Here is a 27,858-nt window from a genome sequence, read left to right on the forward strand (position 1 = left end):
ACAGTGTCACCCAAAACGAGCCCCACACCAAAATACGTGGGTCTGCATGGCCATGCCCAAGTGATGATGAAATTGTGTGACTGCCCTTTGACTTGCAGATCCAAATTCAGTGTAAAGACCTCTAGGGCAGCAGAGGCTAAGAAAAGGCTGCAGGGATTTTGGTTCAAAGGAGATGGCAGCTGTATTTCTTTTTTCTAAAATGACATATAAAAATGTTTGAAGACAGACCTTTAAAGGATATTTCACTTCTCCAATCTTGGTATTACATCTGTTAGGACACTGAAATTTTAAAAAGATGATACCACACATGAAGAGTTTGTGGAGTGGTGACTGCCACGTGCCCTCAGCCCAGCTCAGATCAGCAGGGACGGGGTGGGCTTCTTGCCCGGCCAGGCCTCCTTGGCGTATTTCTTCTTCTTGGGTTCATTCACAGCTTCAGGGTTGAAGACGGCAGGGTTTGGAGCTGGGTTCATGTTCACTGTGGAGGGCACCACTGGAGTCAAGTCCACGTCGGGGGCGAGGTTGGGGTAGGGCATGGGCAGCCCCCCGATGAGCGCGGTGCCATGGCTGCCGTGCGACTGCGGCCCCGCCTCGCTGTGGGTGGGGGGCAGCCCCCCGTACAAGCCCCCGCTGTAGGGGAAGCTCTGCATGCGCCGTGAGGCAGAGTCCTCCGCGGGCAGCGACCCTGCGTTCTCCAGGCGTTTCTTCTGTAGGCACAAGAATTTAAACAATTACTGAAAATGCATGAAACCATCAAGCTCTTTAAACTGGATGCCAAGGCCATGTTGCCCAAAAAGGCACCTAAATCTGCCACATACAAAGTGCTTACAGACAATGTCCCAGTCTTTGTCCCACTAGTTTTCTTTTGGGTTTCCATGACAACTACGATAATAAACTCTTAAAGGTGCACAGTGCAGGAAGGTCTACAGAAGCTGAAGCTCAGGTGTAACTCAGATGAAGCCTGAGCACCTTGTTACCTCCTGTACACTCCTGTCAGTCTTGAGCTTGTCCTGAATGAAGACCTAGTTGGCCTTTAGCCAGTAAACTCACAGCATGGGTTGGAAGGGACTCACAAGGATCATCGAGTCCAACTCCAGGCCCTGCACAGGACACTCCAACAATCCCACCCTGTCCCTGAGAGTATTGTAACACAAACCTTCCCTCCTCCACAAAAACTGCAATTTTGAGATCACTTGGGTAATTCTGCTCCTGATCACTGCAATCTTCTCCTGCAGTCTGGGCTTACAGAAAATGTTCCTTGTCCATGTGATGTTATTTAGTCCATACCAGCAACAAGTGTAATTGGTGTTACAGTGGCGTAGCTGCTCTGCAGCTTTGCAGATCTTCCCTCCTCCTTGCATATTCCAATTAAACAGAGCACTGCCAACACACTCATTTTGGAGCAAAGCCCAAACCTGCTTGTTCTAGTACACAACCTTATAAATCCCTTAACACTCACAGTATTTTAACAAACCTATAATTTTTACCTTCTATTTTCCATGCTTCCCACAATTTTAGCTGATGTCTGGAACTAACAGACTGAGTTTTTGTTAAGTGTTTCTTTTTGTAAGGAAAAAAAATCACCATTGATCCCATGTGTTATTGAAGAAAAGAGCTAAAGCTGCATTTGAAGGGAAATGGTCAAACTGGCTAAAAAAGACAATTGTGAAACACAGACATGACTTTTGATTAACAATGAAGCACTTTCCACCTTGGGACATTCTGTTTCTAAGGTGCAATTCGTAAAGTGTGTTCAACAATGTAATGTGTTAATGAGAAACTTGGGAGTCACTCCCTACCTTCACAGGGACCACTGCTGTCTGTACCATGTTCCGGAACCGCCCCACAGATGGGTCCACGTCCTCTGCAAAGCAAGAACAGGGATGTCTTCAGTAAGGACAGGGGGAAAACAGAACCTCTGTGGGTAAAGGAACCCATATGGAAAACTGGAACACAGACCTTCTCCCAAAGCCAGTGCTTCAGCAGATCCCAGTAAGCACAAATGTGACCAGATACAGAGAGGGGCTCAGGGGACACCCACTGGCTTTGTCTCCAGCTGGCTCATCAGGCATCCTGGTAAGGAAAGCTTTCCCTCAAATGAAGGGGAGCAGCTGGATGGGCAGTTTTGGATCAGACAGGCTGGTATTTGGGCTGAAAGCTGCTGCTGACAAGGCACTGCACACGCTAAAGGCACAGCAGCCAGTCCCCAAAGTCCCTGGGGGGCCTCGAAGGAAGAGTTGGAAGCAGTCAATGCAAATTCCTGAAAGTCTGGAAGAATTATCTGTTCTTTTTGCAATGCAAATGTTTGCATTAGGATGTTCTGAGCTCTGACCTGCATCACCTTATAAACCAAAATGGTCACTCTGGGTGCTCTACATCGCCCGTGGAACCACTTTCACTGTATTTCAAAATGCTGCTCATTAATTAGCTACTCTTAAAAGGAATACCATTCATATAAAATATCATGGATAGGAATGCCATTAATATGGAGCAGCTGAAGGAGAAAAAAAGACTAATTAGGAATTGGATACATGTTCAGACGCATCAGTTTGAATGAGGATTGAGGACAACAGGGTTCAGATGTGCAGACAAGCAGCAAAATCCCTCTAAACTCGAGACAGAGGCAACAGAGGCCCAGAGGCAACAGGTAAGGAAAGCATTAAGGGACAGATGAAAAACAAACAGGTTCTGTTCCCATTTAGATTCTAAAGACAAAAAATGCAAACCTCCCTCCTTTCGCACCCATGACACTTTACCAATATCTGGCAAAATATTGAGCAATGATGCTGAGTGTGATATCCCCATCCTGCACAGACCACACAGTCACCTTACAGGTAGAACAGAAAAAACAGAGAGGTCAAAGACTTCAATGAGACATGTGGCAGCTTCTCTGAAACAGCAGATCCCAAATATAGACTGTCAAATTTCTGTTCTTACCCATGTGCAGGCATGAGGAATCCCAATGAGAATACTGGAAGGAGCGACTACTAAAGATTAAAGCAAACTCCTTACCTGGATTGATGATTTCATCGTCATCACTGAATGTCACTCTGGAGTTCTTCCGTTTCCTCTTTGGCCTCTGGATGTCCAAGTTCCCTTCCTCAATGGTGAGTGTGGAGATCCTTTTGTTGTGGGCTGTATTAAACTCCGTCAGGTTCTAATGGCAAATTTGGATAGAGGGGTTTAAGCAACTGGTGTATGAAATCTGATTTAATCATGTGACTGTGCACACCAGAAGACCACAGGAGACTTTGTTTTCAACTGCAGACCCCGAGGAAGAAGCAGAGCTTCAGGGCTGCAATGAGCTGCCTCAAGAGGCTGTCGAGTCTCTGCAAGCAGACTCAGAACTGAGCATGATCCTGGGCAGGCTGCTCCAGCTGGCCCTGCTTGAGCTGGTAGATGATTCCAAGAGGTCCCTTCCACATCCACAATCCTGTGAATGCCACAGACACTGCTTTCTCCTTCTTCACTAGCTAACTTAGGGAACAGGGCAGCACTCACAGGTATCCGGCAACAGGAGCAACGTGGGAAACCACCCCTGACCTGGAGCATGTCTGCCCTGGCAAGCACTGGTGAGATGACCACTGGGATATTAAGGTTATCAGGTCCCTGATTCTGGCAAGCAGCACGATCACAGGTTTATTATGGCAGATGAGATGCTTTATGTGTATCTGCCAGCAGAAGACACCTCAGACTATCCTCAAAGTCATGAAATTAAGAACCTGAACCTAAGGAAGTATTACCCAGGGAAGTAGTTCAGTCATCGTTCCTGGTGGTATTTAAAAGACATGTAGACATGGTTTGGGGGTGGGCCTGTGTGAGAGACTGAAATGTCAAATGGCTCAAACAATTGACCATTTGCAAAACAGTTGGTGCTTCGCTGATGAAGTGCAGTGGAACAACCCAAGGACAGAGGGGGTGAATACTCACCACCACGGGGGATAAGCTGAGCTTTGAGCCAGATAAGGGAAGAGGCCCATAAGAAGCAGATCCTGTGAGGTGGGATAGTGCTTTTTATCACGGCAATGTCCTCCCTTACAAACTGGCTCAGGGGTGGAAACTCCCCTCCTTCCCTGGGGGAGATACTGGGACATTAACACATGGGCCTGAAGGTTTCCATCCCTTTGATGGGGTATAACTGGCTCAACTGCGCTGAGCTGAGAGGCAGCTGTCATGTCTTGCAAGGTGTCATAAACCATCAAAGACCCCCAAAGTGCCCCCAGACTCATTTCTGGGGCCTTCCACTGGAGGACTGTGCATGATCTACAGTGTTGCAACAGACAGTGTAAAACACCCACGTTTTCCCACAGAGGAGTTACCTGGGTGTTCCCATGTGACTTAAGCATATAATAACCCACTGGACTTTGTGCTTCGATGGCTTCCCTCATCCCCAACACATCAACTCTGCGACCATCACTTCAAGCAACAGACATCAAAATTGCAACAATCAAGTGTCACTGGATCCATGGGTGGTGAGATCTTTCTGCTCTTTTCTTTCTTTTCCTCATATATATTTTTGTTATTTTTATGCTTTTATTTTGCTATATTAGTCTAGATAATAATAACCCAAACAGCTCCATACCTCCTTTCCATTGCAAACTGTTCTAAAATAAGCCCTACATTTATTTCTTTATGTATGTATGTATGAATGAATGAATGAATGAACGAACAAACACTGGTTATTCAGTGTCATTTCACTCTCATCTGCCCCAAGGGATCTATTAACAAAATCCTGAGTTACCCTTGCCTTCAGGGCTTGGTCATAAAAACCAGTTTTTTATGGTTGGACTTGATGATCCTAAAGGTCTTTTCCAACCTAAATGATTCCACGACTGTAAGCAAACAAGCAGGGAATGCTGTCCTAGCTGGAAATGCCACTGAGGCACCGCTGCCACCGTCCATACTCACATCCAGTTCTGTCTCCTCCTCTGGCAGGCCCAGCAGCCCCTTGAGCTCTTCGTCCTCCCCACCCATCTTCTCGTCGCCCTTCACTGCCGACGGCAGCGTCTGCGGCTTCTCCCGCAAAGTGTACGCGCGGGTGGAGGCTCCAAAGGACACCGTGGAGTCGATGGGGATCTGCTGTGGCTTGTGAGCTTCCAGGCGGATGTGACCCAGGAACGTGCCATGTGCTGAATGCAGAAGAGGCTGTTAGTCACCACACTGGGCTCACGGAATTCCAGCTCCAGAACCTCAGAAACTGTAACAACTGTTCCGAGTACAAGGCACTGAGGGACCGCTGAGAGCATCAGTTGTGTATATCTCACCCATCATCTTACAAACTGAAGTAACACAACATCAGAAGTCCTCAAAAAGTCATGGAAATAACTTACAAACTCCCTTTACTTTCTGTATTGCTGCAGGTCCCAATGTACTATGTCTGGACAGTGACAGGTTTCAGACCTTGGGAAACCACCCTCAGAAGAGAAGGCTTTGCTAAAGTTGTGAAGGGAAGGCCAAGTCACTTTCCTCCTCTCCTTTGGCCTCTTAAAGAGTCTAGAAATGTTTTAAACAACTAGTGAGGCAAACACTCCTTAGCTTTAACCCTCGCCCATCTTTCCCTACAATGTAGATTCCCATTATATCTATCTGTCTGCACAATGCAAACAACAATGGGAAAGGAAAAAGTGTCTCAGATTCAGAAATTTTAAGCACTGAAATACTGCACTTCTGTCTGGTTAAATGGCACACTACTTACTGCTGTTCAGATCTATGAGGAAAACCCTCTTGAGATGTTTGTGATAGACCAAGGCAGCATGGACCCGAGAGCAAGACTGGTGGTCAATGGTAAAATCGCACAGATCAGGATTTCTCCCAAAGAGATAGTATTTCTTCTCATCAATGATGAGTTTCTGAGGTAGAATGTCAAACAGAGAAGCATATTAGATTTCCAGAATCTTTTGGATATTCCTGAAAAAATTCAAGAACATGAATAAACAGAGCAAATTCAAAATGAAGCATCAACAGCTCATCAGTATTACAGTTGAGTCTGATACTGTTAAATACAGAAACTCACAACTGCTCCTTGTAAAATCAGAACAACTGAATATGGGACAGTCCCAGTTACTCCCTTCTTTACCAGCCAACACAAGACAGCCTCTTCAATGCATGAGACTGCCTCATACCAGAGATCCTCACATCTGCTCCCAAAGATTTTAACACATCCTCAGTGGATGACCTCAGGCCCTCTCGAAGCAGGAACCCATGCTCAGTGATCTCTAGTCTGATACATGACATCAAAATTATACTTCTGTACAGAAAAGGACCTGCAGTTTTCAGACCTCTGGTATAAAGATGCAAAATTATACTGAGTATGTGCTGAGAATGCATATTAGTGTATTCAAGTAAACCATTAATTTTAGGCATTTCTTCTTTAGTCATCCTAGTTCTATTCTCTTCTTCAAAAGATCTTAATATCAGTTACATAAACCATCTCTATAAAGCAAGGGACACACTGACAAGGTCCTGCAGTATTTCCATTACCAGACCATGTTGTTGAGGAACTCCTTGCATTGGAATGCATGCAGGGCTGGTGCAGAACCTTCTCACTGGATACCCAGAACTTATCTAATCTATATTTTCCTGCTCCAGCGGCACAAAGTAAAGGCTGGCAGTGCATTACACATCTCTTAACAGACTTCTCCTGCTTTTTGAAACATTTAGCAAAGCCCACACATTTCAACAGCATCATCAAAGGAATGCTGAGGATACATTTTCCATCAGAAAACCCCAGATCTTAGTTCAGAAGAGCACTGCTTCCATGAGATGGTCTGAAAAGAACTAACATTCTTCCTTCTTGAGCACATGGATTTCTCCCTCTCCCTCCCTCCATTCCCAGCTCCTGAAACCTCTCCTCAGTCCCACTGCCACACATCTGAGCCACATTTTTGGCTTGCAAAGCCTTTTTTAATGGGTTAATTCTTCCCTGTTTGAGTGGACTGGTTCAGTCTGCCTTTGGTCAGAGGAATGTCCCAGCTGCTCCAGGAAGCAGGGTGGGTGATGCTGAGATCTCCCTCTCTGGCAGCAGCACTCCAGGTGTTTGCTCCTCAGTTGTGCCAGCGACAAACCACACGCTCAGCTACAAAGAGCAGTGCATGTGACTGGGCCATGGCTGGTTTGGGGTTCTCTGAGCTGCCTCACAGACTGACACAGTGACCACCCAGACAGCTCCTCGTTCTGTGGCACCACCAGGTCATACAGAAAATAAGGACACAGCTTGAATTGAGACACAGTATTTATACACCTCTGCCTTATTTGCTAGGACTAAAATCCCATCATGGACCTCAGCTACTGCTCCAGATCACCTTGCAAAGTCACACCTGCACACCAACTATGAATTTCAAGGTTTTAGCACTGCTACAGTCACATGTCACTTCCCCGGTGGTTTTTTTCCTATTTTTCCCCCAGATATGCTCTCTATTTTACAGGTTGGATTTTCCAATGTTCTGCTGAACATCTGTCAGCACTGGTGCTCCAAGTTCTCATCATCTGGTATTCAGTAATAAGCAATTAATTAATTATTTAATTAATGTTCATTTATTCAGTCTTTTCGGTTACTAGAAGAATTAACTGAACAACCTGACTTCATACTTGTATACATCATGATGACTTCACAATTAATTGGTCCCTTAGGTAATAATCTGTTAAAGGTTTTGTTCCTCACCAACTCAAGGTACACAACTCAAGCAGCAGCTCATGACAGTGAATGCTTTGTGAAATCTACTGACTCACATAATGTCTTGGTTTCTTAAAATAAGTCTGTGTATCTATCAGCTCCTGACACCCACTATTAAACCAAATAACTTCTCAACCTCTGGCCCATTTCAACCAGCACTGCAAGATGATTAAATTCCAAGCAGTTCCATGAAAACAAACAGCTAGAAAGAACAACAACTTCATCCTCAGTGATACACTGAGGATATATGGCAGAAAATCCACGAGAGTGCCAATACTTAGACTTCAACCATAAAAAAGTCAACTTTGTGAGTCCCCATCTCATTTGATAAGCCAGCAATCACAGCTTAATTGGTAATTCACCTGCAAGTACATGGTCTTGTGACAAATGAGGTACAAATGCAAAATGGAAGCAATTTTCCCCCACATGGGACATGTAAAATGTGCAGACGTCTCCCCTGAATCCATCTGTGCTTGGTGCAGAGCAACACACCTCAAAGCCTCAGTGTATTCGGATTGGAAACACAAGAAATCACCATACTGAGTCTTTTGGGTTCTGCCACTTTATCATTGCTTTCTGTTTCTTTACAAATGCTGCTTTTCACAAGACCCCTAGAGTTAACTAGAAAGCCACAAATGAAGAGCTTAAACTAGTACATGGTCTCCTCAATCCTTTTTGGTTGAATTTTATGTCACTTTTTTATTCCACCTGTAAACAGATCCCTCCACATCTTCCCTGCACACTCTACATGCTCATGTGCCTTTGTGAGGCTTTTCCCTGCAAGCCTTAACCATTGTTCCAAGAGTCTTACTGATATTTTCTCTTGAGATTAGAGTTGTTTCATCCAGCTATTGATCTGAGAACACCAGAACTCTTTGTTAGATCTTTTGAGCAGCCCTGGTTAGGTTTTCTGGGGATTCAACTTCCCACTGCTGGATTTATGTCCCATATTCTGCAGTTCCTACTCACTCAGTTCAGTATCTGCCTCTTCCCACGCTCAACACTTTGCATTGATGAATTCTATGATTCTGTTATAAGAAAGATGAGCACTAACTGTTCCTTTTATTGTGAATTTGAAAAAAAGTCCTGTGTAAACACAGCTCTGATAAGGACAAGTGGATCTTCAGAAGTTGATTCCTTCATCCACAAATAGTGTTCAGCTCCACGAGCAGTTACCTCATGATTTCAAGGACCACAAAAACTGGTCAAACAATTTCTTGTTCTGCTCCACAACTGACACCAAAGGCATCTTGGAAGGTTTCATTTGCACCTGTTACACACAATCAATACTGCCCTGACTGGACAGCACTTCAAGGTTTGCAAAGACACAAATTCATAAAAATTGGAAATATTGCAACAAATCATCAACAGAGAAAACAATTTTATTGCCTTTACTTCAAGGTAACATCTTCAAAAAAGTCTGTGCCTCTGAGCTATAACCCAGTGTCTTCCTTCACACACTGAGCTTAAACACTGCATGGCTTGTTTTGCTGTTGCACTTTGCAGACCCAGCGATCACAGGGTGAGCCGCAGCCTCTGCGCGAGGCTGGGCCACCGACGGCTCGGTTAGTACCAAGTGCTCAGTCACCCAGCAGTGACCATCCTCCTTGGCTACTGCTGGCTACCAGGAAAGACAAAACTGGAAACTCTTTGCCAGCTGTACTGCACAGGGCATGGACCCGGACATGGATGGCATCCAAGTGCCACTCACTGGCTGTGCAGTTCCCGTGTGCACACACAGCACCTTGTTCAGGTAACCACCACAGACCAGAGGGCTGAAGCCCCCACCTGTACACAGTGCAAGGCCACAAAGCAGCTACACCAGCAGGTGTGTGTGCTCCATTAACAGCCTGCAGAGCTGCCCACTGTGCCCTCAGCAGCCCCAGGGGCACACCAGCCAGGCCTCTGGCACACGCAGGTTCTGCCCTGGTGAGCTCAGTAACATCAGGAGGTAAAACACCAACTCCACAGGCAATCCCTGTAACCTCTGGCTCATCCATCCTGCACTGAACCTCAGAGTATCTGGACAGTAAACTGGCAATGGCTAATCACAGTGCTCTTCTGCGTGGCAGCAAAGAGAGCCTCTTCAGGTTACCAGGAGCTGATGGCAGGACAAGGAATTGGGATGCTTTACCACCCACTTCTCCAGAGCAGACAGAGACCCTCAAGCTCACAGGGTCGGCCTGGGCCTCCCACTGGGCCAAAAGCTGTGGGGGCAGCACAGCCTCAGAGTCTGACACCACCAGGACCTCAGTCCTGGCTGTCAATTTATAAACACATTTTCTCATCCATTGCCAAAAACAGTGGTGCATCCTCAGCTTCCATATGGCATTTTGCTTTTCTTTTCAGTCCTGACCAAGACTCCTATGGTGGACATTTGCCTGATACACGAGGAGCAATTCAGCAGGTGAACTCTTTATCCTAAAGCTCTGTCCATGCTCAAAAATCTAAAAGCAACATGACATGAAAAACTGCACAGACTCAAACCCCCAGACAGGAAGGCCCATGACATATACCAAGCCCACAAAGTTATGTTTGGCCACCTGCCACACACCAAAAACCCCAAAGTCACTGCCATGTAGCTTTGCTCCCTGAATCTCATTCATGGCCTGAAAGAAACACTGAAAAGCTCAGTGCCAAGCACAGTCCCCACTCCAGGTGCTGCTGGCCAGGATGGCACTGGGAAGGCTGAGCTCAGGAACAATCCCACTGCAGCTCTCGGAGTTCACACATGATCTGAACATGTGACAGAGGTAGGAGAGGCCAAACACGGCCCAGGGTTCAAAGGCAGAGCAATGCAAAGGGTTTGAGAGACACAGTGTTGGTGAAGGAGGGTCCTGGGGCCTGAGCAGCTGCTCTGAAACAACTCAGCCATGTTCTGCAGGACTAACCAGCTGTTCTGACAATGCAATACTTGTGTGTCAGGTGCAAACTGCTTTCCAATTGAGGCTGAAGGAAGATCTCTTAGGTCAAGACTGCCTTAGCCAATTTTTTTTGTATTTAAATCCACAGTAAGAGCACTCTCGAAAGAGCAACAGACTACAAAGAAAAGCCTCATTTTACTGGTTCCTGGCCTGAGAAAACACAAGTTTATTTGTGAGACACCTGTGTAACCAGGGAGACAACTCCACAGGAGTCAGCAGCAACAGGCCACTTTATTGATAGGCACACACACTTAGATACACCTTTAGAACTGTATTCTTCTGAGGCTGCTTGACACTTTGGCACTGATTATTGCTAACAATGCTGTTTACATTACAAAACTTCTTGTAATTGGCTAATTATGTGCACCTGCTGAGAAAGTCGCAGCAGCCATTTCTGATGTCCTTAATTAGTTCTTAAAGCTACATTACACTAATTTACATAGGCAGTTCAGCACATAGCTTGCATTTTAGGTGAAATACCATATGAAACTCCAACACACCTATTTGTGACATCTCTATCTGCTTTCCTATGCAAAGCATATACTGGTTACTTAATCAAATTCCAAACAGTAAATCTCTCCTGCTAGACACCAGAAGGAAACACTTAATACTGTCTCATGTTTCTGTGGTAGCATATACTAAATACCAGTGAAGATATTAAGCTACCTAAATCTTGATCTAACCTGGGTTTCTTAATTTTCCAAATTTTTGTTCAGAAAAGTTGGCTCAGTTTTGCAAAGTTTTCCTGGCCAGAAACATTTCTGTTTCAGCCAACTACAAGTCAGGAGTGCCTTCACAGCTAAAATACATTCACTGGTTTGAGTCCTCCCTGTCAACCATGTTAAGGAGACTTTTCTTTATTCATTAAGTGTGACATATGGCTAAATATGAAATAGAGAATGAGGTGGTGTGTAAGAGACAAATTCCTCTGCTGTAATAAAAATAACTTGCTGTATCTGTGCTCTTCCCAGATCCTGAATGTGGGAGGAAAAATCCAACTGCATTTCACACTGTAGGACAGGGCAGCACTCCTGCAAGACACAGGGTGCCTGGCTAAGCCTACTGTAAAATAAAACATAAACTGACCAGACAGGTGTCTCAAAAAGAAGATAAAAAGAAAAAAAAAGGAAAAAAAGAAGAGCTTTTACTTCTATTCTTGTGTATTAGAGATTTCTTCACCCATGTTATTCAACCCCTGCTCTTGAAGTTCCTAGGACAAGGTTTCTCCTGCTGCAGTCTGATACCTCCTGTGCAAGCATCTTGTAGTGAAGAAAATATCAGCTTTGGTCCAAAATGAAGTTTGGAAGAAATGAGGCTCTGCAAGGTATCGAGTCTCCCTTACAAACATTTTATTTTTTGTCTCTCTAACTAGGGCAGGTTTGATGTTCAATAATCAGAGGCACTGCTTGCTGAACCCTGCAGTGCTGTGACCCTTCCAGCAGTGCAGTTAACTGGGAGATAAATGATGGAGTCCTGCATGGCATGAGGCTGCCTTAGAGCACAGGCAAGGGAAAAGTCACTTCATTCTGAAGTTTCAGAGCAAAACAAACTGATTTGAAACTAATGAATATGAGAGAGAAAGAGAATAACTGTAAGTGTGGAAATGCTGGGAAATGTTCAACTGCTGGTGCCTCTGCACATGATACACCAAATCCATCAAACCCTATTTCCATACCTCAATGAGTTTGTCTCCTTTGACTACATCCAGGTGTAAGCCAGGTGGTGGTTTTCCTGCCCTGGAAAATAAAGAAAGGAAAATTACAGCATCAAAACATTTAATACAAATTTTATTAGTCATGGAGCCAAAACTCTGCTTGAGCTACAGACCAAACCTACACAAATGTAAGCAGAAGTATTTTTTGGAAAATATGAAAATCCCATAATTTTCTTTTCCTCCCTGCAGATTCCATCTGAAAACACATAAACCAGGACTCTTTTAATGGGAAGATAACAGGACATGAGGCATCTCAAGCTTTACCTCTCCAGGTGAAAACCAGCTGATTGACACAATAAACAGAGCAGCTCCTGACACAACTTGATACGAGGCAGGAAGAGACTAACAGCCAGAAAAGGGCTCAAGGGCTCTGTTTTCTCATGTCACCTTCAAAATAGCACATCTCTACCCTTGGCTGTGGAGAGGAACACGAATTTCTACCACCCTTCTGCTCCAGTACTTGCAGTGTTACAGAAGGTTTGGGCAATAGCCAGAGCTCCCCTGTGACCACACTCTGTGCCAACACAGGGCACACAGAGGGGACCAGGGCACCAGAGGGGCCACACCAGGGCACAGCAGCACAGGTCTCTCCCAGCTCAGCAGCAGCTCAGCCCCCCCCAGCCCCACAGCTCCCCCTGCCCCGGGCACAGTCACCTGTCAGCCAGTGTTATTCCCACCTGGCAAAGGGAGCACGGAGGCCTGTGGTACTCAGCAGGGCACAGCAAAATGCCAGCACATGGGAGAACCCACAGGGATCAGCAGAAACACCCTGGGCATTTGCAGTGCTCAACCCCAGGACACTGCTGTGGTACCAGCACCTGCCCTGCACCACACAAAGGATCTTGTTCTGCTCAGGTATCTCCAAGTCTGTCTCCCCTGCACTTCCCCACAGGTGCAGCTCTGCTGCTCGTCTCCAAGGCTGGCCCAGCTCCCTTGGCAGGCAGCAGTGACCCAGTTCTCAGCTGCACCACTGCCCTTCTGAGGAGCTCCACAGAGATCATGTTCCTGTTCTGCTCACTGCATGGAGCCCGGGACAAGTGACAACGGGCAGCCATGTCCTCAGGGTGGCTGGAGAAGAAAAAAGGGCCACTGGTAACTGAAGATGCTTGAGGGGGTTAAATATATATGTTCACATTTCTAGGATGTGCCTTGAAATTTGATGGTGTCCTCAGGTCAGCTCTCCTCAATAACTTAATACAACACAGTCTCCTGTTATTGCTACTTCACTTCTTTCCCAAGCATTTTCCTTTGTTGCTCCCAATCCATTACACCATCCTGCCCACACCTCTCTGGACCTTTCTGAATCTTGCACAGGTTTCCTTGCCAGGCCCTTCTCCATGACTCTGGATACACAACTCTAATGAGTATATGGTTAATACTGATGGATGAACAAATGGCAGCAGCAAAAGCAGAGAATGCAAAGCTCCAGGACAATCTGCTGAAGCACTGACTGCTCCTAGAAATGGGATTATAGGGGGAGCCAGAGCACCCAGGGAGCTGCCTCCTCTAAAGCCCTGCTCGAGGATCACACAGCCAGCACACACCTCAGCACTGCTGTCTCATCCTGTGCTCCCTGCAGATGTCACAGCTCAGCTTTCACTGAGACAGGTTCCTTGCATGGATTCATGTCCACTTCTCAACATTCCCTCTTTCTGCCCCTGAGCACTGGAAAACTTGTTTTTCCCCATTCCTCTGAAATTGCCAAGTTCTGGTTACTCTGCAACACAACTCTGGATAATTTTCACATGCCTGCCTTACTCTGATCAAACAGCAGCTATTTCTCCAACCTTTTTTGAATTTTTCTTTCCAAATAGGTAAACCTTTCAAGAAATTAATTCTACAGGTAAGTCTACCTCTTACTCAGTCTGGCCTCTGCTTTTCCTTTCAGTGATCACTTCCTGCATACTCAGTGGTCAGTCTGTCCTAACACACATTTTAGCAGCACCTTCCCTGCACCTGTCAGGTCACAGGAGAGCTGCCAAGTGCTGCAGCACAACCACTTTCCTCTTCTTTAAGCTGAGTCCTGTCTGCCACATGTGTGTGTGTGTGTGGCTCGGCTTCAAGAACGCAGATTTGGGCAGGGCTGTCCCCACATGGCTGTGCCCTTTGAGCCTGCACAGTGGATTTCAGGTGAGGCTCAGCGAGCGCAGAACTGGCCCCACCGTTTCAGTCCTGAGGTTCATCTGCCACGGCCGAGCGAGCTTGGACAGTGCCAGTGAAGTTCCTCAGGACTAGAACCTACAGCCCCCGGCATTGCCCAGGAGGTCTCCCATCCAAGTACTGATCTGAGATCTGACGGGATCGGATGTCAGGGAGGCATTTAACTGCCTTGTCTGCCACACACCAGCTCTGATTTTCCATTGCGCCTTTGCTGTTATTGTTCATCTGCCTTTACCTTCAACTTTATTTCAAACTCACTAAACAAGGCCAACAGTAGCACTAGGTAGTGCCTTCATCTCTGAATTACAGCGCTTGAAAAACGCACCGATTCCCTGGGATCTTTTGGACTGAGACTCCTTTGTAGGCAGGACTTCCCCTACGTACCTGTTCCTGTGAAATACTGGACACAGGAAGGTGGTAAATAGTAATTATGATACCATGAAAACAAACTCACAGAAGTAATTTCTGGTAGAAAACACCTTTGGAACAGGTTAAATCAATGTCACAGTTCAGGCAGCCAAACTTAGATACTTGAAAAGCCTTTTAATGAAAAAAGGTAGAAAGATTTTCTAGTTTTATATTCCAAACTAACGAGTTCCCGAGTCACGAGAGATGAGAAACAATGGCTGGATTTGGAAGTATCAGCCACTCCTCACATGCTCTGTGCTATCAAACCTCTCACCTCGTGGATCAATGAATACAACATGAAAGGAAATCTCTTGCAAAAATCTACTAGAAGAAAGTCTGTTAGAAAGCTGGTCCTGTGCTGTTACAAAGAGCAGGTTTTTCCATCTTATTTCCAATATTAAAAGAAAAAAGTACTCTTCCACTAACTAATGTGTTAAAATATCCACTAAACTAATTTTCCTCCACTGTTCTGAAGGGTGAGGCCTCACTTGAGGTCAGCAGACTGTGCCCTCCCCAGAACACCAAGGACAGCCCTTAGCACTGCCCCAAGACCAACGTCCTCCCAACAAACTCGGCTCCAGCACATTCCAAAATGAAAAACAAGCAGCTGTTCTGTACCTTCCTGACAGTGCTGAGTATTTCCTGCCTCCACAGGGCAGCATCCTGCAAGTTACCTGAAGTAACACCTATGAACCTACTGATGGTCACCAGCTGAGTGAGTTTAACCAAGACACAGCATGCTCAGACCACCTTCTGAGTTGCCAAAGCCTCTGAGCAGTGAGGCCTCCCAGAGAACTAACAGAGCTCCCTGGCACAGAGAGTGTGACCACTGACAGGATCATTAAAGGCATTCTCTGGATCACAGAGGAGACAGAGGACATTGCACATTAGAGATTTTCTTCACCATGAGTCCAAGGAACTCAAGAAGTGTCGGAAAGATCTTAAGAACTGATAAAAAGGGTGACAAACTGCAAACCCCAAATGGCTTCAGTCAGTCACTCTATGAGAGCTCAAATACCAGTTTTCTACACTTCAGAGTTCAGCAACCTATTGCTTAAGCCACTGTCACTGTCAGAGACAGAGGTATCAACTAATGCTCCTAATTTTAAAGTGTGTATCAAGAGTGAACTGGAAACTACACACAGCAAAGCCAAGTTCTGACTGGGAAACTGGTGAAATAAGATATTTCATTTGGAAAGGACAAGGGCCTGACCACTTCAGGGCTGATCAAAAGCTAAAGTGTGTTATTATGGGCACTGTTCAAGTGTCTCCTAAATCCTGACAGGTCTGGAGCACTGAGCAGCTCTCTGGGAAGCCTGTTCACTGTCTGACCAACCTCTCAGTAGAGATGTCTCCCAGTGTTCAGTTTGAGTCTCCCCTGATGAAGCTGTCACAGAATCACAACAGACTGGGTCAGGCTGGAAGGGACCACAGTGGGGCATCTGGTCCCAGCTCCCTCCTCCAGCAGGGCCATCACAGAGCACCTGGGACAGGATGGGGTCCAGATGGGCCTGGAATATCTCAGTGAGGAGACTCCACCCCCTCTCTGGTCTCTGCTCAGTGCTGGGTCACTGCACAGCAAAGAAGTTCCTCCTCATGTCCAGGTGGCACTCCCTGGGCATCAGTTCCTGCCTGTTCCTCTTGTGCCATTGCTGTGCCCCCTGAGCAGAGCCTGGTCCTGCTCTGCCCCCTCCTGCAGGCACTGCCAGCCATGGGGATGTGCCCTCAGTGTCCCTGCTCTGCCCCCTCCTGCAGGCACTGCCAGCCATGGGGAGGTGCCCTCAGTGTCCCTGCTCTGCCCCCTCCTGCAGGCACTGCCAGCCATGGGGAGGTGCCCTCAGTGTCCCTGCTCTGCCCCCTCCTGCAGGCACTGCCAGCCATGGGGATGTGCCCTCAGTGTCCCTGCTCTGCCCCCTCCTGCAGGCACTGCCAGCCATGGGGAGGTCCCTCTCAGTGTCCCCTCTGGTGGCTGAACAGCCCCAGCTCCCTCAGCCTGTCCTGCTCACAGAAATGCTCCAGCCCCCTCAGCATCTTCACAGCCCTCCACTGGACCTGCTCCAGGAGCTCCATGTCCCTGCTGTCCTGAGGAGCCCAGACGTGGACATGGCACTGCAGATGTGGCCTCCCACATGTCCTATCACTGGACAACAGGGAGAAAAGATCAGCACCTGCCCCTCCACACTCCCTCCTCAGGAAGCTGTAGGAGCTGTGTTACTGAGCAGGATCAGCACAGATAGGAAAGGAGGAACAGACAGCCCAGAACATACATCTGTGTAGCCTGCACATCAATGCTCAACTTCTTATCCTTTGGGAATTAGACATGTGGGGATGATGGTTCTTCAAACGCCACAGAAACCCTTCTTATCTGATTAAAGAAGGATAAACCTTACTTTGAAACAGATGTAATTGCTCCTTTCAGCCTTGGTAGGAATCCCAAGGACAACAACGATGGTGCTGAAAGAATGCTCCTTGACAGGATACAACCAAGCACTGAAAGAGTTTCTGTTCTCTTTCAGAGGAGCAGAATGTCCTGGGAAAGCAGTTAACATGGTACTTGCATAAAATTGATATTAACTAGCCAAGTGAGTTGATTCTTGCAAGAGAAAGTGGGCATACTCACAGATGAGGAGAAATGGTTAGGAAATTGAGACTGGCATCTTCTCCAGAACTGCTGTTCACCACCTGGATGGGGAGTTACAAATCGGCTGTTTTCATACTCTAAATATTTCTAATGGGGTGTTGGAGTTCTGGTGGGATTTCTTTTTGTTTGGTTGGTTTTGTTTTCTTATTGCAAGGTGAACTTTAATTAAAATGATACTCATCAAAACTTGCATACAAGCTGGACACTATTTACACAGTGGCCCAAAAATACCAAATTCATGTTCCTTTAGACCATTTCTCATGGAAAAGGAGAGCACTTTTGCATCAGGAGAGCTGTGCTGCTGCTGTTTGATGCCAAGAACTGTATTCATCTTCCACATTCTGGTGGAATTGCATTAAGCAGATCAAACTGACGAGCCCAGAGCAAGGAACTTTCAGCAAAACAAAAACTGCCTTCAGCAGTCAGGATCAGGTGCCTCACACAGGAATACTCCCAGTTTCCAAGTTACCAACTCACAGATTTCCTGAACTATGTTCCTGAACTGCTCTAAGAACCCATGGAAACCCATGGAAATGAGCAAAGTGCCTTTCTCAGAGCACAACACACCCCACAGGAGCTGAGGCCAAGCACTGGAGTCTGGTTAGGTGACAATTTCCTCTCTTCTCAGGATTATTCTGGCTAAACTTTCAGTTGAAAGAAACACAGTGTAAAAAGCTTGTGGTTCAGACTGGGTATTACAGACCTTGCCTGAACACAGAAAAAAAATTGCACTATTTTATGGAAGATTTCTGATGAAAAACAGGGCTGCTTTGACCAAAGCACTTTCCCAACTCACCTTGGCACTGTGCACCTTTTCCTGTTGCAATGCAGTTCCACACAGAACTACATTTTACTGTCTCACTCTGGTTTCCTTGGTTACTTAGTCAGGAACAAAGTCTCCACTGAATATGGTGAAATTTGGAAATTGTATACAAAATTTAATCATAGAATGGATTGGGTTGGAAAAGCCCTTCGAGATCATCGAGTCCAACCCTTGGTCCAACTCCAGTCCCTTTACCAGATCATGGCACTCAGTGCCACGGCCAAGCTCAGCTGAAAAACCTCCAGGGATGGGGAATCCACCCCCTCTCTGGGCAGCCCATTCCAATCCCTGAGCACTCTCTCTGCAAAGAATTTCCTTCTGCTCTCCAACTTCAATTTCCCCTGGCAGAGCTTGAGCCCATCGTGCCCCCTTGTCCTATTGCTGAGTGCCTGGGAGAAGAGACCAACCCCCACCTGGCCAGAACTTCCCTTCAGGCAGTTCCAGACAGTGCTGAGGTCACCTCCGAGCCTCCTCTTCTCCAGGCTCAACACCCCCAGCTCCCTCAGCCTCTCCCCACAGCACTTGTGCTCCAGTCCCTTCTCCAGCCTCGTTGCTCTTCTCTGGCCCCGCTCCAGCCCCTCAATCTCTTTCCTGACCTGGGGGGCCCAGAACTGAACACAACACTCAAGGTGTGGCCTCCCCAAGGCAGAGTCCAGGGGAAGGGTCACTGCCCTGGGCCTGCTGGCCACGCTAGTTTGGATCCAGGCCAGGATCCCATTGGCCTTCTTGGCCACCTGGGCACACTGTTGGCTCCTGTTGAGCTTCCTGTCCCTCAGTCCCCCCAGGTCCCTCTGCCTGGCTGCTCTCCAGCCACTCTGTGCCCAGCCTGTAGCGCTGCAGGGCTTGGGGTGGCCAAAGGGCAGGACCTGCACCTGGCCTTGTTGAACTTCATCCCATTGGAATCAGCCCATCCCTCCAGTCTCTCCAGGTCCCTCTGCAGAGCCCTCCTGCCTTCCAGCAGGTCGACACTCCCTCCCAACTTGGTGTCATCAGTAAATTTGCTGATGATGGTCTCAATCTCCTCATCTAAACCATCAATAAAGATGTTAAACAGGACTGGACCCAACACAGACCCCTGGGGAACACCACTGGTGACCAGCTGGACACAGCCTCGTTCACCAGCACTCTCTGGGCCTGACCCTCCAGCCAGCTCCTGACCCAGCAGAGGGTACACGTGTCCCAGCCATGGGCTGCAGCTTTTCCAGGAGTATATTATGGGAGACAGTGTCAAAGGCCTTGCTGAAGTCCAGACAGACACATCCACAGCCTTCCCCTCATCCACCAGGTGGGTCACCTGATCGTAAAAAGAGATCAGGTTGGTCAGACAGGACCTGCCCCTCCTAAACCACTGCTGGCTGGGTCTAATCCCTTGTCCACCCTGAAGGTGCTGTGTGATTGCACTCAGGATGATCTGCTCCATAACCCTGCCAGGCACCGAGGTCAGGCTGACAGGCCTGGAGTTGCCAGGGTCAGCCTTGCAGCCCTTTTTGTGGATTGGGGTGACATTTGCCAACTTCCAATCATCTGGGACCTCCCCAGAGAGCCAGGACTGTTGGAAGATGATGGAGAGTGGCTTGGCAAGCTCTTCTGCCAGCTCCCTCATCACCCTGGGATGGATCCTGTCTGGTCCCATAGACTTGTGAGGATCCAGCTGGCTCAGTAAGTCAGTCACTATTTCCTCCTGGAATACAGGAGGGCTATTCAGCTCCCTCTCTCTCTACCAGCTCCAAGGCCAGTTGTCTTGAGGGCCACCTGTCCTACTGGTGAAAACTGAGGCAAAGTAGGTGTTAAGTACCTCAGCCTTCTCCTCATCTTCCTTAACTCTATTTCCCTTCAAGTCCAACAGAGAATGGAGGTTTTCCTTGCCCCTCCTTTTGTTATTAATGTATTTATAGGACTTTTTGTTATCCCTAACTGAATTACCCAAATTAACTTCAAACTGCACTTTTCTTTCCCTGATTTTTTTTCTGCATGACCCAGCTCTATCTGTAAATTCTTCATAAGTAGCCAGCCCTTTTTTCCACAGTCTGTAAACTTTCTTTTTATCCCTGATTTCCTTCAGAATCTCCCTATTTAACCAAGCTGGTCGTCTTCCCCTCCAGCTGGCCTTTCAGCACGCTGGTATAGCCTGTTCCTGTGCACTTCCTGCTTGAAACATGTCCATCCCTCCTGGACCCCCTTGTTCTCAAGGGTTGTTTCCCAGGGTATACTCTGAATTAGGTTTTTGAATAGGCCAAAATCTGCCCTCTGGAAGTCCAGAGTAGAGGTTTTAATGATGGTTCTCCTTGCATCTCTGAGTATTGAAAATTCTATTATTTCATGGTCGCTGTGCCCCAGGTGGCTTCCAACCACTACATCATCCACCAGCCCCTCTCTGTTTGTAAACAGTAGGTCTAGCGGGGCCTTACCCCTGGTAGGCTCATTTACCAGTTGATGAAGGAAATTGTCCTCTATACACTCCAGGAACCTCCTTGACTGCCTCTTCTCTGCAGTATGAAGCTCCCAGCAGATATCTGGCAGGTTAAAGTCACCCACAAGAACAAGGGCTGGAGATTTTGAGACATCCGCCAGCTGCTTGTAGAACAATTCATCTCCTTCATCATCCTGGTTGGGTGGTCTGTAACAGACACCCACAAGGGTGTCAGCCTTGTTGGCCTTCCCCCTGATTCTGGTCCACAGGCACTCAACCTTGTCACTGCTGACCTCAAGTTCAACAGAGTCAAGAGACTCTCTAACACATAAAGCCACCCCTCCACCTCTAATTTCTGAGAGCAAGGCCGAAAATATTCTGTCAGAGAGTTTTATGGTTTTATGGTTATTTCTGTCAGAGAGCTACAGGTTTTATGACATCAAAAAATTAATGTCAATGGCAGGGAATTAAATAGGAAAAGAAGTATGAAGTAGTGAGCAACAGCACAACAATTATTCCATAAGATTATTCCTGCATGTTCAGAGTGAGAACTTGAAGTGTAATTTACCTGCAGAAATCAGAGGAAGACAGGACTGGAACCTTTATGCCTACAAGGAAGCCATTCCAAAAGCCTTGTTATTCTGACAGTTTGATTTCCATTCTTTCATCAAATCCTTTAATTTCCATTCTAATGTTTCTTGTTCTTTCCCTTCAATAATAACCCCCCTTCCCTTTTTAAACACAGATAAGCTTTATTAGGTACAGTTAGCACAGACTGTGCATCTTCATGAGCACCTTCTACAAGGGCATCAACACTTCCCTTCCTCACACACAGAATCCCAGAGTGGTTTGGGCTGGAAGGGACCGCAAAGCTCCTCAAAGCCCATCCAGTTTCACCCCTGCCATGGGCAGAGACACCTCCCACCAGCCCAGGGTGCTCCAAGTCCTGTCCAACCTGGCCTTGGACACTCCCAGGGATGGGGCAGCCACAGCTTCTCTGCCCAACCTGTGCCAGGGCCTGCCCACCCTCACAGAAAGGAATTCCTTCCCAATATCCCATCTACCCCTGCCCTCTGGCAGTGGGAAGCCATTCCCAGTGTCCTGTCCCTCCTGGCCCTTGTCCAAAGTCCCTCCAAGTCCCCTACATGGTCACCCTGTACTCAGCCTATATACTTTTGTACCTGTTCTTTTATTTCTGAATATAAACTTGTGTCCCTTTACTTCTGAATAGTTACTTTATGGTTTGAAGAAGAAGTTCTTGTTCTTATTTCCCATTTTTCATCATACACTTCAGCATTTTATCTTGTTTTTTACAGTTCTGGTCTTCATATTATACCAAAAGGACTGGACAATTCTCTGGCCTCTGTGCTGACCACACTTATGTCACTAATGAGCATTGTGGTTGCTTTTGTCAAGGTAATTAATAAAAAACCCCAACACTAACAGGACCAGCCCACAGACTCCATTCAACTGCTATGGTCAATTCCTTGGAAACTCTTGGTTCTAGTTTGAATCCCTCTATTGCTTCCTAAAAGGTTCGTTTCCTGTGTGTCCTGTAGGCAACAGTCCTGAAGGGAGATGGTCCCCTGGCAGGGACCCTCTGGCAGCCACAGCACCCCTGCCCTGAGTCCCTTCCCTGAGCAGCTGGACAAGGTGATGCTCCTGTTTTCCCACAGCAGTTGCATCCATGGATTTGCTGGCCTTATGGAAGACATCACCTGCTTACAACAATCAGTAACTAAGTATTTACAAGGGATACCACTGAAAAAAACCAAGTTCCAGCACAGGTTTTTAAAAGATTAAAACATCTCCAAGCAAAGAAATCTTCCTGCTGTACCAGAAAGAGAAAAATGTGTTTCTTTGCTTTCTCCACCTCCTGCTCCACAGGCCTGGCTGTGTCTCCATGCTGTGTCTGGGGGTTCTGTGAGGAATCTGAACAGATTATTGCTGCCCTTGGTGGCAACTCCTCCACTGCAGAACTGTGGAGCAGTGGGAAAGGGCAGGGACAGACAATCACAAACAGAAAGAAAAGCCCAAGCTGAGGTCAAGCCTAGAAGGCACATAATGAGTAACAAAGCTAAACCATTTGGGAACAGGAGGATGAGGCCACTGATGGTGGGTGGCTGCAGGTGCAGCAGCACTGAAGTTGCACACAGCCACTGGCAGGTTCTCTGCCACAAGGTAAAGATTCAGTGCTGACTTGCCTATGGGGTTACAACACCCACATCCAGCTGAGATCTGACTGAAGTCACTCACCAAGAGAAATTCTGAGTTGTAGCTATTAAGGACATAGGACAACTTTAATTCTATTGTGTTAGTTCAAAATGAGGTCAGTTCTTTGGGTTTCTAAACATGGACTCAGAAGTCTAAATTTAGCCACACCCTAAAAATCGTGGCCTCTGTGACCACTGCACACACCTTCATGGCCAACTTCAAGGACATGGTGGAATTCCCAGATCTGTGGAGCTCCCCTCCCCAGAAATGTGTGTAAGAGCATTGCCAGGAATAGCCAGGTCTTGGCATGAGGAAACTTTATAAAGAGAAACAATTGCTGCCTTTAAAACAAACTATTTCAAATGCATCTGCATTCCAGGACAAGCTTGGCATCCCCACTACTGGTGTCAAGACAGAGGAAAAAAAGAGTCACAGTTCCAAGTCCACGTTATAGCAGGACAAAAGGCAGTAACCATTCAATATCTGATGGTCACTTCCAACCCACACACCAGGTAATTTGCACCTCACATAAATCACTTTTACTGTCTAAAACCAGCTCAGAAGGTTTGAAGAAGTGTTGCTAAAATCAGGCCATGTAATTGCTATCTGAAGACACGTTCTAATCTCATGGTATTCCTAAATTTTAATGCACAGGAAATACTGGGAACACCTCCACTTCCCCTGTAAATGCACAGCCCAATCTGTAACCTGCATGAACAGTTACTGCACAGGCATAAGCAAGGCCTGGCATCAGCAAGGACTATTCTGATGGCAACCATTGTTTTCCATCTGTCTTGAGCAAGTTTAACTGCTGGAAACACAAGGAAAGAGAGGAAGGAAGATAGAGAGGGGGGAAAGGGAAGGTGTGGGAAGGGAAGGTGTGGGAAGGGGGGGAAGGAGGGAGGGAGGGAGGGAGGGAGGGAGGGAGGGAGGGAGGGAGGGAGGGAGGAAGGAAGGAAGGAAGGAAGGAAGGAAGGAAGGAAGGAAGGAAGGAAGGAAGGAAGGAAGGAAGGAAGGAAGGAAGGAAGGAAGGAAGGAAGGAAGGAAGGAAGGAAGGAAGGAAGGAAGGAAGGAAGGAAGGAAGGAAGGAAGGAAGGAAGGAAGGAAGGAAGGAAGGAAGGAAGGAAGGAAGGAAGGAAGGAAGGAAGGAAGGAAGGAAGGAAGGAAGGAAGGAAGGAAGGAAGGAAGGAAGGAAGGAAGGAAGGAAGGAAGGAAGGAAGGAAGGAAGGAAGGAAGGGAGGGAGGGAGGGAGGGAGGGAGGGAGGGAGGGAGGGAAGGAGGGAGGGAGGGAAGGAGGAGGGAAGGAAGGAAGGAAGGAGGGAGGGAAGGAAGGAAGGAAGGAGGGAGGGAAGGAAGGAAGGAGGGAGGGAAGGGAGGAAGGGAGGGAAAAGAAAGAATTTTATGGACTAGGAAGAAGTAACCTATAACAGCACAAAAACTAATCAAAAGCACAACTTAAACCTGATGAAAACTGTGGATTTTGGTGACAAAGTCTTTCCTGGAAATGGAGTACCCAAACACTATTTGCATTAGGGGAGAGGTACAATGATGGAGACAAACCTCAAAAGCATGGGCAACAATGTAGAGACAAGGAAAAAAGCTATTCCTGTTCATTTTATTTAAGATATACTTGTCCCATGATTGGTGTTTGCAGGCCCCAGACAGCTCTCCTTAGAGGCAGAAAAACAAACAAAGGTAAAGACTGTAATTTTGATTTTAATCCAGGTCAAAGAGATGGAAGATAATTCACTGCAGAAGCAGCTGCTGCTGGCCAGCCATGAATTCTCCTACAACTCTGTGCTTTTGGTCACCCAAAGCTCTTGGTACAAAGACCTGCTGTGCTGCCTGTGCAGGAGACCTTTTGGTGCTTGTGTAAGGGCAGGTTTCCTGCAGAACACCTTTACACTAAGAGTTTCCATTAAGTCAGAGCTTTGATTAAGCCCACTGTTGGTCCAAGGCTGCTCCTGCAAACCATCTCCACTGGAGAGGCCCCTGTGAAAGGCTCATCGCTGGTGCCACATCACACCTGGGTGCTCCCAGCTCTGCTCTGGAAAGAACAAACACTGCAAACCATGAGCTGGGATCTTCAGTTCAGCAGATGTCAGCAGAAGGCATCCAAATCCTTAACATGAAATATATTCTACTTGTTTTGCAGACTACAAAAACAAAGCAGAAATAAATCAGTCTCTGGGAGGAGAGGCCCTCGCTCCTACGAGGTGAGGCCACGGACACCACCAGCCATGAACACCCCACACATCCCACTGCAGCTTCACAGAGCACAAACACCCTGCCTGGAAGGCCTTCAGACTGGCTTCCTGCTCACTTACTTTGTTATTTTTACACTTATCCAACAGCTTATCCATTTCAAAAGCAGTGTGAAGGGAAGATGTTAAGCCTTCCCACACCTGTATCAGTTGCCAAGTCTACACGTGCCAACTGGACAAGATCAGTTTGTATCAGGCACTCCTTTACTACACAGGTACAAACAACTGGACCAAACTTGGTCCCTAAAACTATTGCAATGTGCAGAAGTCTGAGGGGAGAAAAAAGAGCTTCCTTAGAACATACAAGCAGAGAAGTCCAACAGGATTTTTGCTGTACCCAAGAAGGATTTCTGAACGTTTTAAAAGGACATTCAGGTTGCAAAAAGCAAATTACCAAAAATCTTAGAACTGTCAAGAATAAAAGAGGCCCTGGCACCCAAACCCACCCCCTTCCTGTTGGCTGTGCCCCCCAGCTTGGCTCACTCCCTGGAATCCACCTCACTTCCCCCTCGGCACGGGAGGCTCTGCAGAGCCAGGGCAGGGCAGCAGCACCAGAGGCTCTGCCAGAGCCTGCCCTGCTGCAGCTGCAGCCACAAACAGGTACTGAGGAGGCCCTCACTGGCACAGGTGCTACAGTTCTCCCCTCCACCAGGGATTTCTTCAGGAATTCTTCACAGTGTTCCATCTACAGCTTTCAAAGGCACAAGCCATTCCAACTTACCAGGGAATATAATGCACATTGTAATCCCTGTTGTATAAAAGCAGGAAGAAAAAAAAATCTTTGATACTTCAAATTTCAAGTTGAAAATCTTGAATAATTTATGGTGTATCTATTGTGCCATCATCTTATGGACCACCGTACTGTCTCATATAGATGTTTGTTATTGTGTATGTTCAGCACAAACAAGAGCCTAAAATACACGAGAAATTCTTTTCAATGAGAGGGTTAAATGGCTTCACTACCTAAAGCAGGCACTTATGAACTTATAAACCAGGTCAAAATTCAAAAGCATATTGGCTGTGTTTCCCTGCGCTGGGCGCTGTCCCGGATCCTCGCGAGGCACCGGGGGCCGAGTGTGGGCAGGGCCGGGCACACCCCGGGATCGTGTCCCTGTCCGGGCCCTTCGAACCCCCCCGGGCAGCCCCGGCACGGGCAGGGCTGGGCACACCCCGGGATCGTGTCCCTGTCCGGGCCCTTCGAACCCCCCGGGCAGCCCCGCACGGGCAGGGCTGGGCACACCCCGGGATGCGCCGGACAGGCCCGAGGGTGCCGTGCCGGGGGCTGCGCCAACACACCGCTCGGCCCTGACTTCTAACTCAACAGGGTAAAAAGCCGGGCTGGTTTCAAGCTGGCACATTTCCCGCACCGCACACAGCCCCTGGGCAGGGTATTCGATTTGTGCCGCACGGCGTGTCCCGCCCCGCTGCGGGGACAGGGCAGGGCCCGGAGCGCCGCGACCCACCCGGGCACTCGGCCCGGCCCGGCCCCGCTCACCAGCTCGGGCACTCGAACAGGGTCCCCCCGCCCGGCCCGGCCCGGCCCCGCTCACCAGCTCGGGCACTCGAACAGGGTCCCCCCGCCCGGCCCGGCCCGGCCCCGCTCACCAGCTCGGGCACTCGAACAGGGTCCCCCCGCCCGGCCCGGCCCGGCCCCGCTCACCAGCTCGGGCACTCGAACAAGGTCCCCCCGCCCGGCCCGGCCCGGCCCCGCTCACCAGCTCGGGCACTCGAACAAGGTCCCCCCGCCCGCCGGGGCCGCGCCCGCCGCCATCTTGTCTCTGCCCCATTCAGCCGCCGCGGGGCACCACGGGAGGGGGCGGGACCGGCGTGCCCCGCGCGCGCGGAAGGGGCGGAGCTTATCGGAATTCCCCCCCCGCCCCTTGGGACGCCCCGTCTGCCCGCGGCGGAGCCCGAGGATGGGATGGGATGGGGTGGGATGGGATGGGATGAGGGATGGGATGGGATGGGATATGGGATGGGATGGGATGGGATGGGATGGGGTGGGATGGGATGGGGTGGGATGGGATGGGATGAGGGATGGGAGATGGGATGGGATGGAATCAGGGATGGAATCAGGGATGGGATGAGGGATGGGATGAGGGATGGGATATGGGATGGGATGGAATCAGGGATGGAATCAGGGATGGGATGAGGGATGGGATGAGGGATGGGCTCAGGGATGGGATATGGGATGGGCTGGGCTCAGGGCCCGGCAGAAGCCGCATGTCCCCAGGATGCCCACGCAGAGCGGCAGTGCTGGGGCCGTGCTTGGAGCCCCATCCGGCACTGCAGCACCGCGAGCGCGGCCCCAGTGGCCCCCCAGCTCGGGAAGGTCAGTCAGGGCTGTCTGAAGGAGTGTGGGCACCATCTCAGCTGTGCAGAGAGAGGAGTCTGGAGTTACAGCAGCCCTGAACCCAGAAACCAGCAGCAGTGCTCTCAGCTCCAGCTCCCAGAGGCCCTCCAGGCTTGGTGAGGAGGAAGGGGCTCTCCCCCTCCCTCCCACAGCAGTGTGGCACCCAGAGGACTCTGCCCAGCAGGCAGCACAGAGCAGCAGGCTCTACCTTTTCCGAGGAATCCTTTAAAAAAGGAATAGAACATCACACACTTCCCCTGCTTTAAAGTCAGATT

At 48.2% G+C, this 27,858-nt stretch overlaps 1 protein-coding gene and 1 non-coding gene across 2 annotated transcripts; both read right to left on the reverse strand.

Moving 5' to 3' along the window:
- Window positions 1-267: 267 nt before the first annotated feature.
- Window positions 268-27,027, reverse strand: PPP1R8 (protein phosphatase 1 regulatory subunit 8). The gene is made up of 7 exons (XM_071576994.1): window positions 26,946-27,027; window positions 12,272-12,332; window positions 5,696-5,849; window positions 4,909-5,129; window positions 3,013-3,157; window positions 1,800-1,864; window positions 268-707 (listed from the first exon to the last, which is right to left on the reverse strand). Exons 1-7 carry the CDS (start codon window positions 26,999-27,001, stop codon window positions 354-356), a joined length of 1,056 nt encoding a protein of 351 aa, XP_071433095.1. The 5' UTR covers window positions 27,002-27,027; the 3' UTR covers window positions 268-353.
- Window positions 9,091-9,254, reverse strand: LOC139682558 (small Cajal body-specific RNA 1). Its single transcript, XR_011699657.1, has one exon. It is a non-coding gene; the product is annotated as a small Cajal body-specific RNA 1 (non-coding RNA).
- Window positions 27,028-27,858: the final 831 nt, after the last annotated feature.

Source organism: Pithys albifrons, chromosome 24 (assembly GCF_047495875.1).
Source record: "Pithys albifrons albifrons isolate INPA30051 chromosome 24, PitAlb_v1, whole genome shotgun sequence".
Classification (NCBI taxonomy): domain Eukaryota; kingdom Metazoa; phylum Chordata; class Aves; order Passeriformes; family Thamnophilidae; genus Pithys; species Pithys albifrons.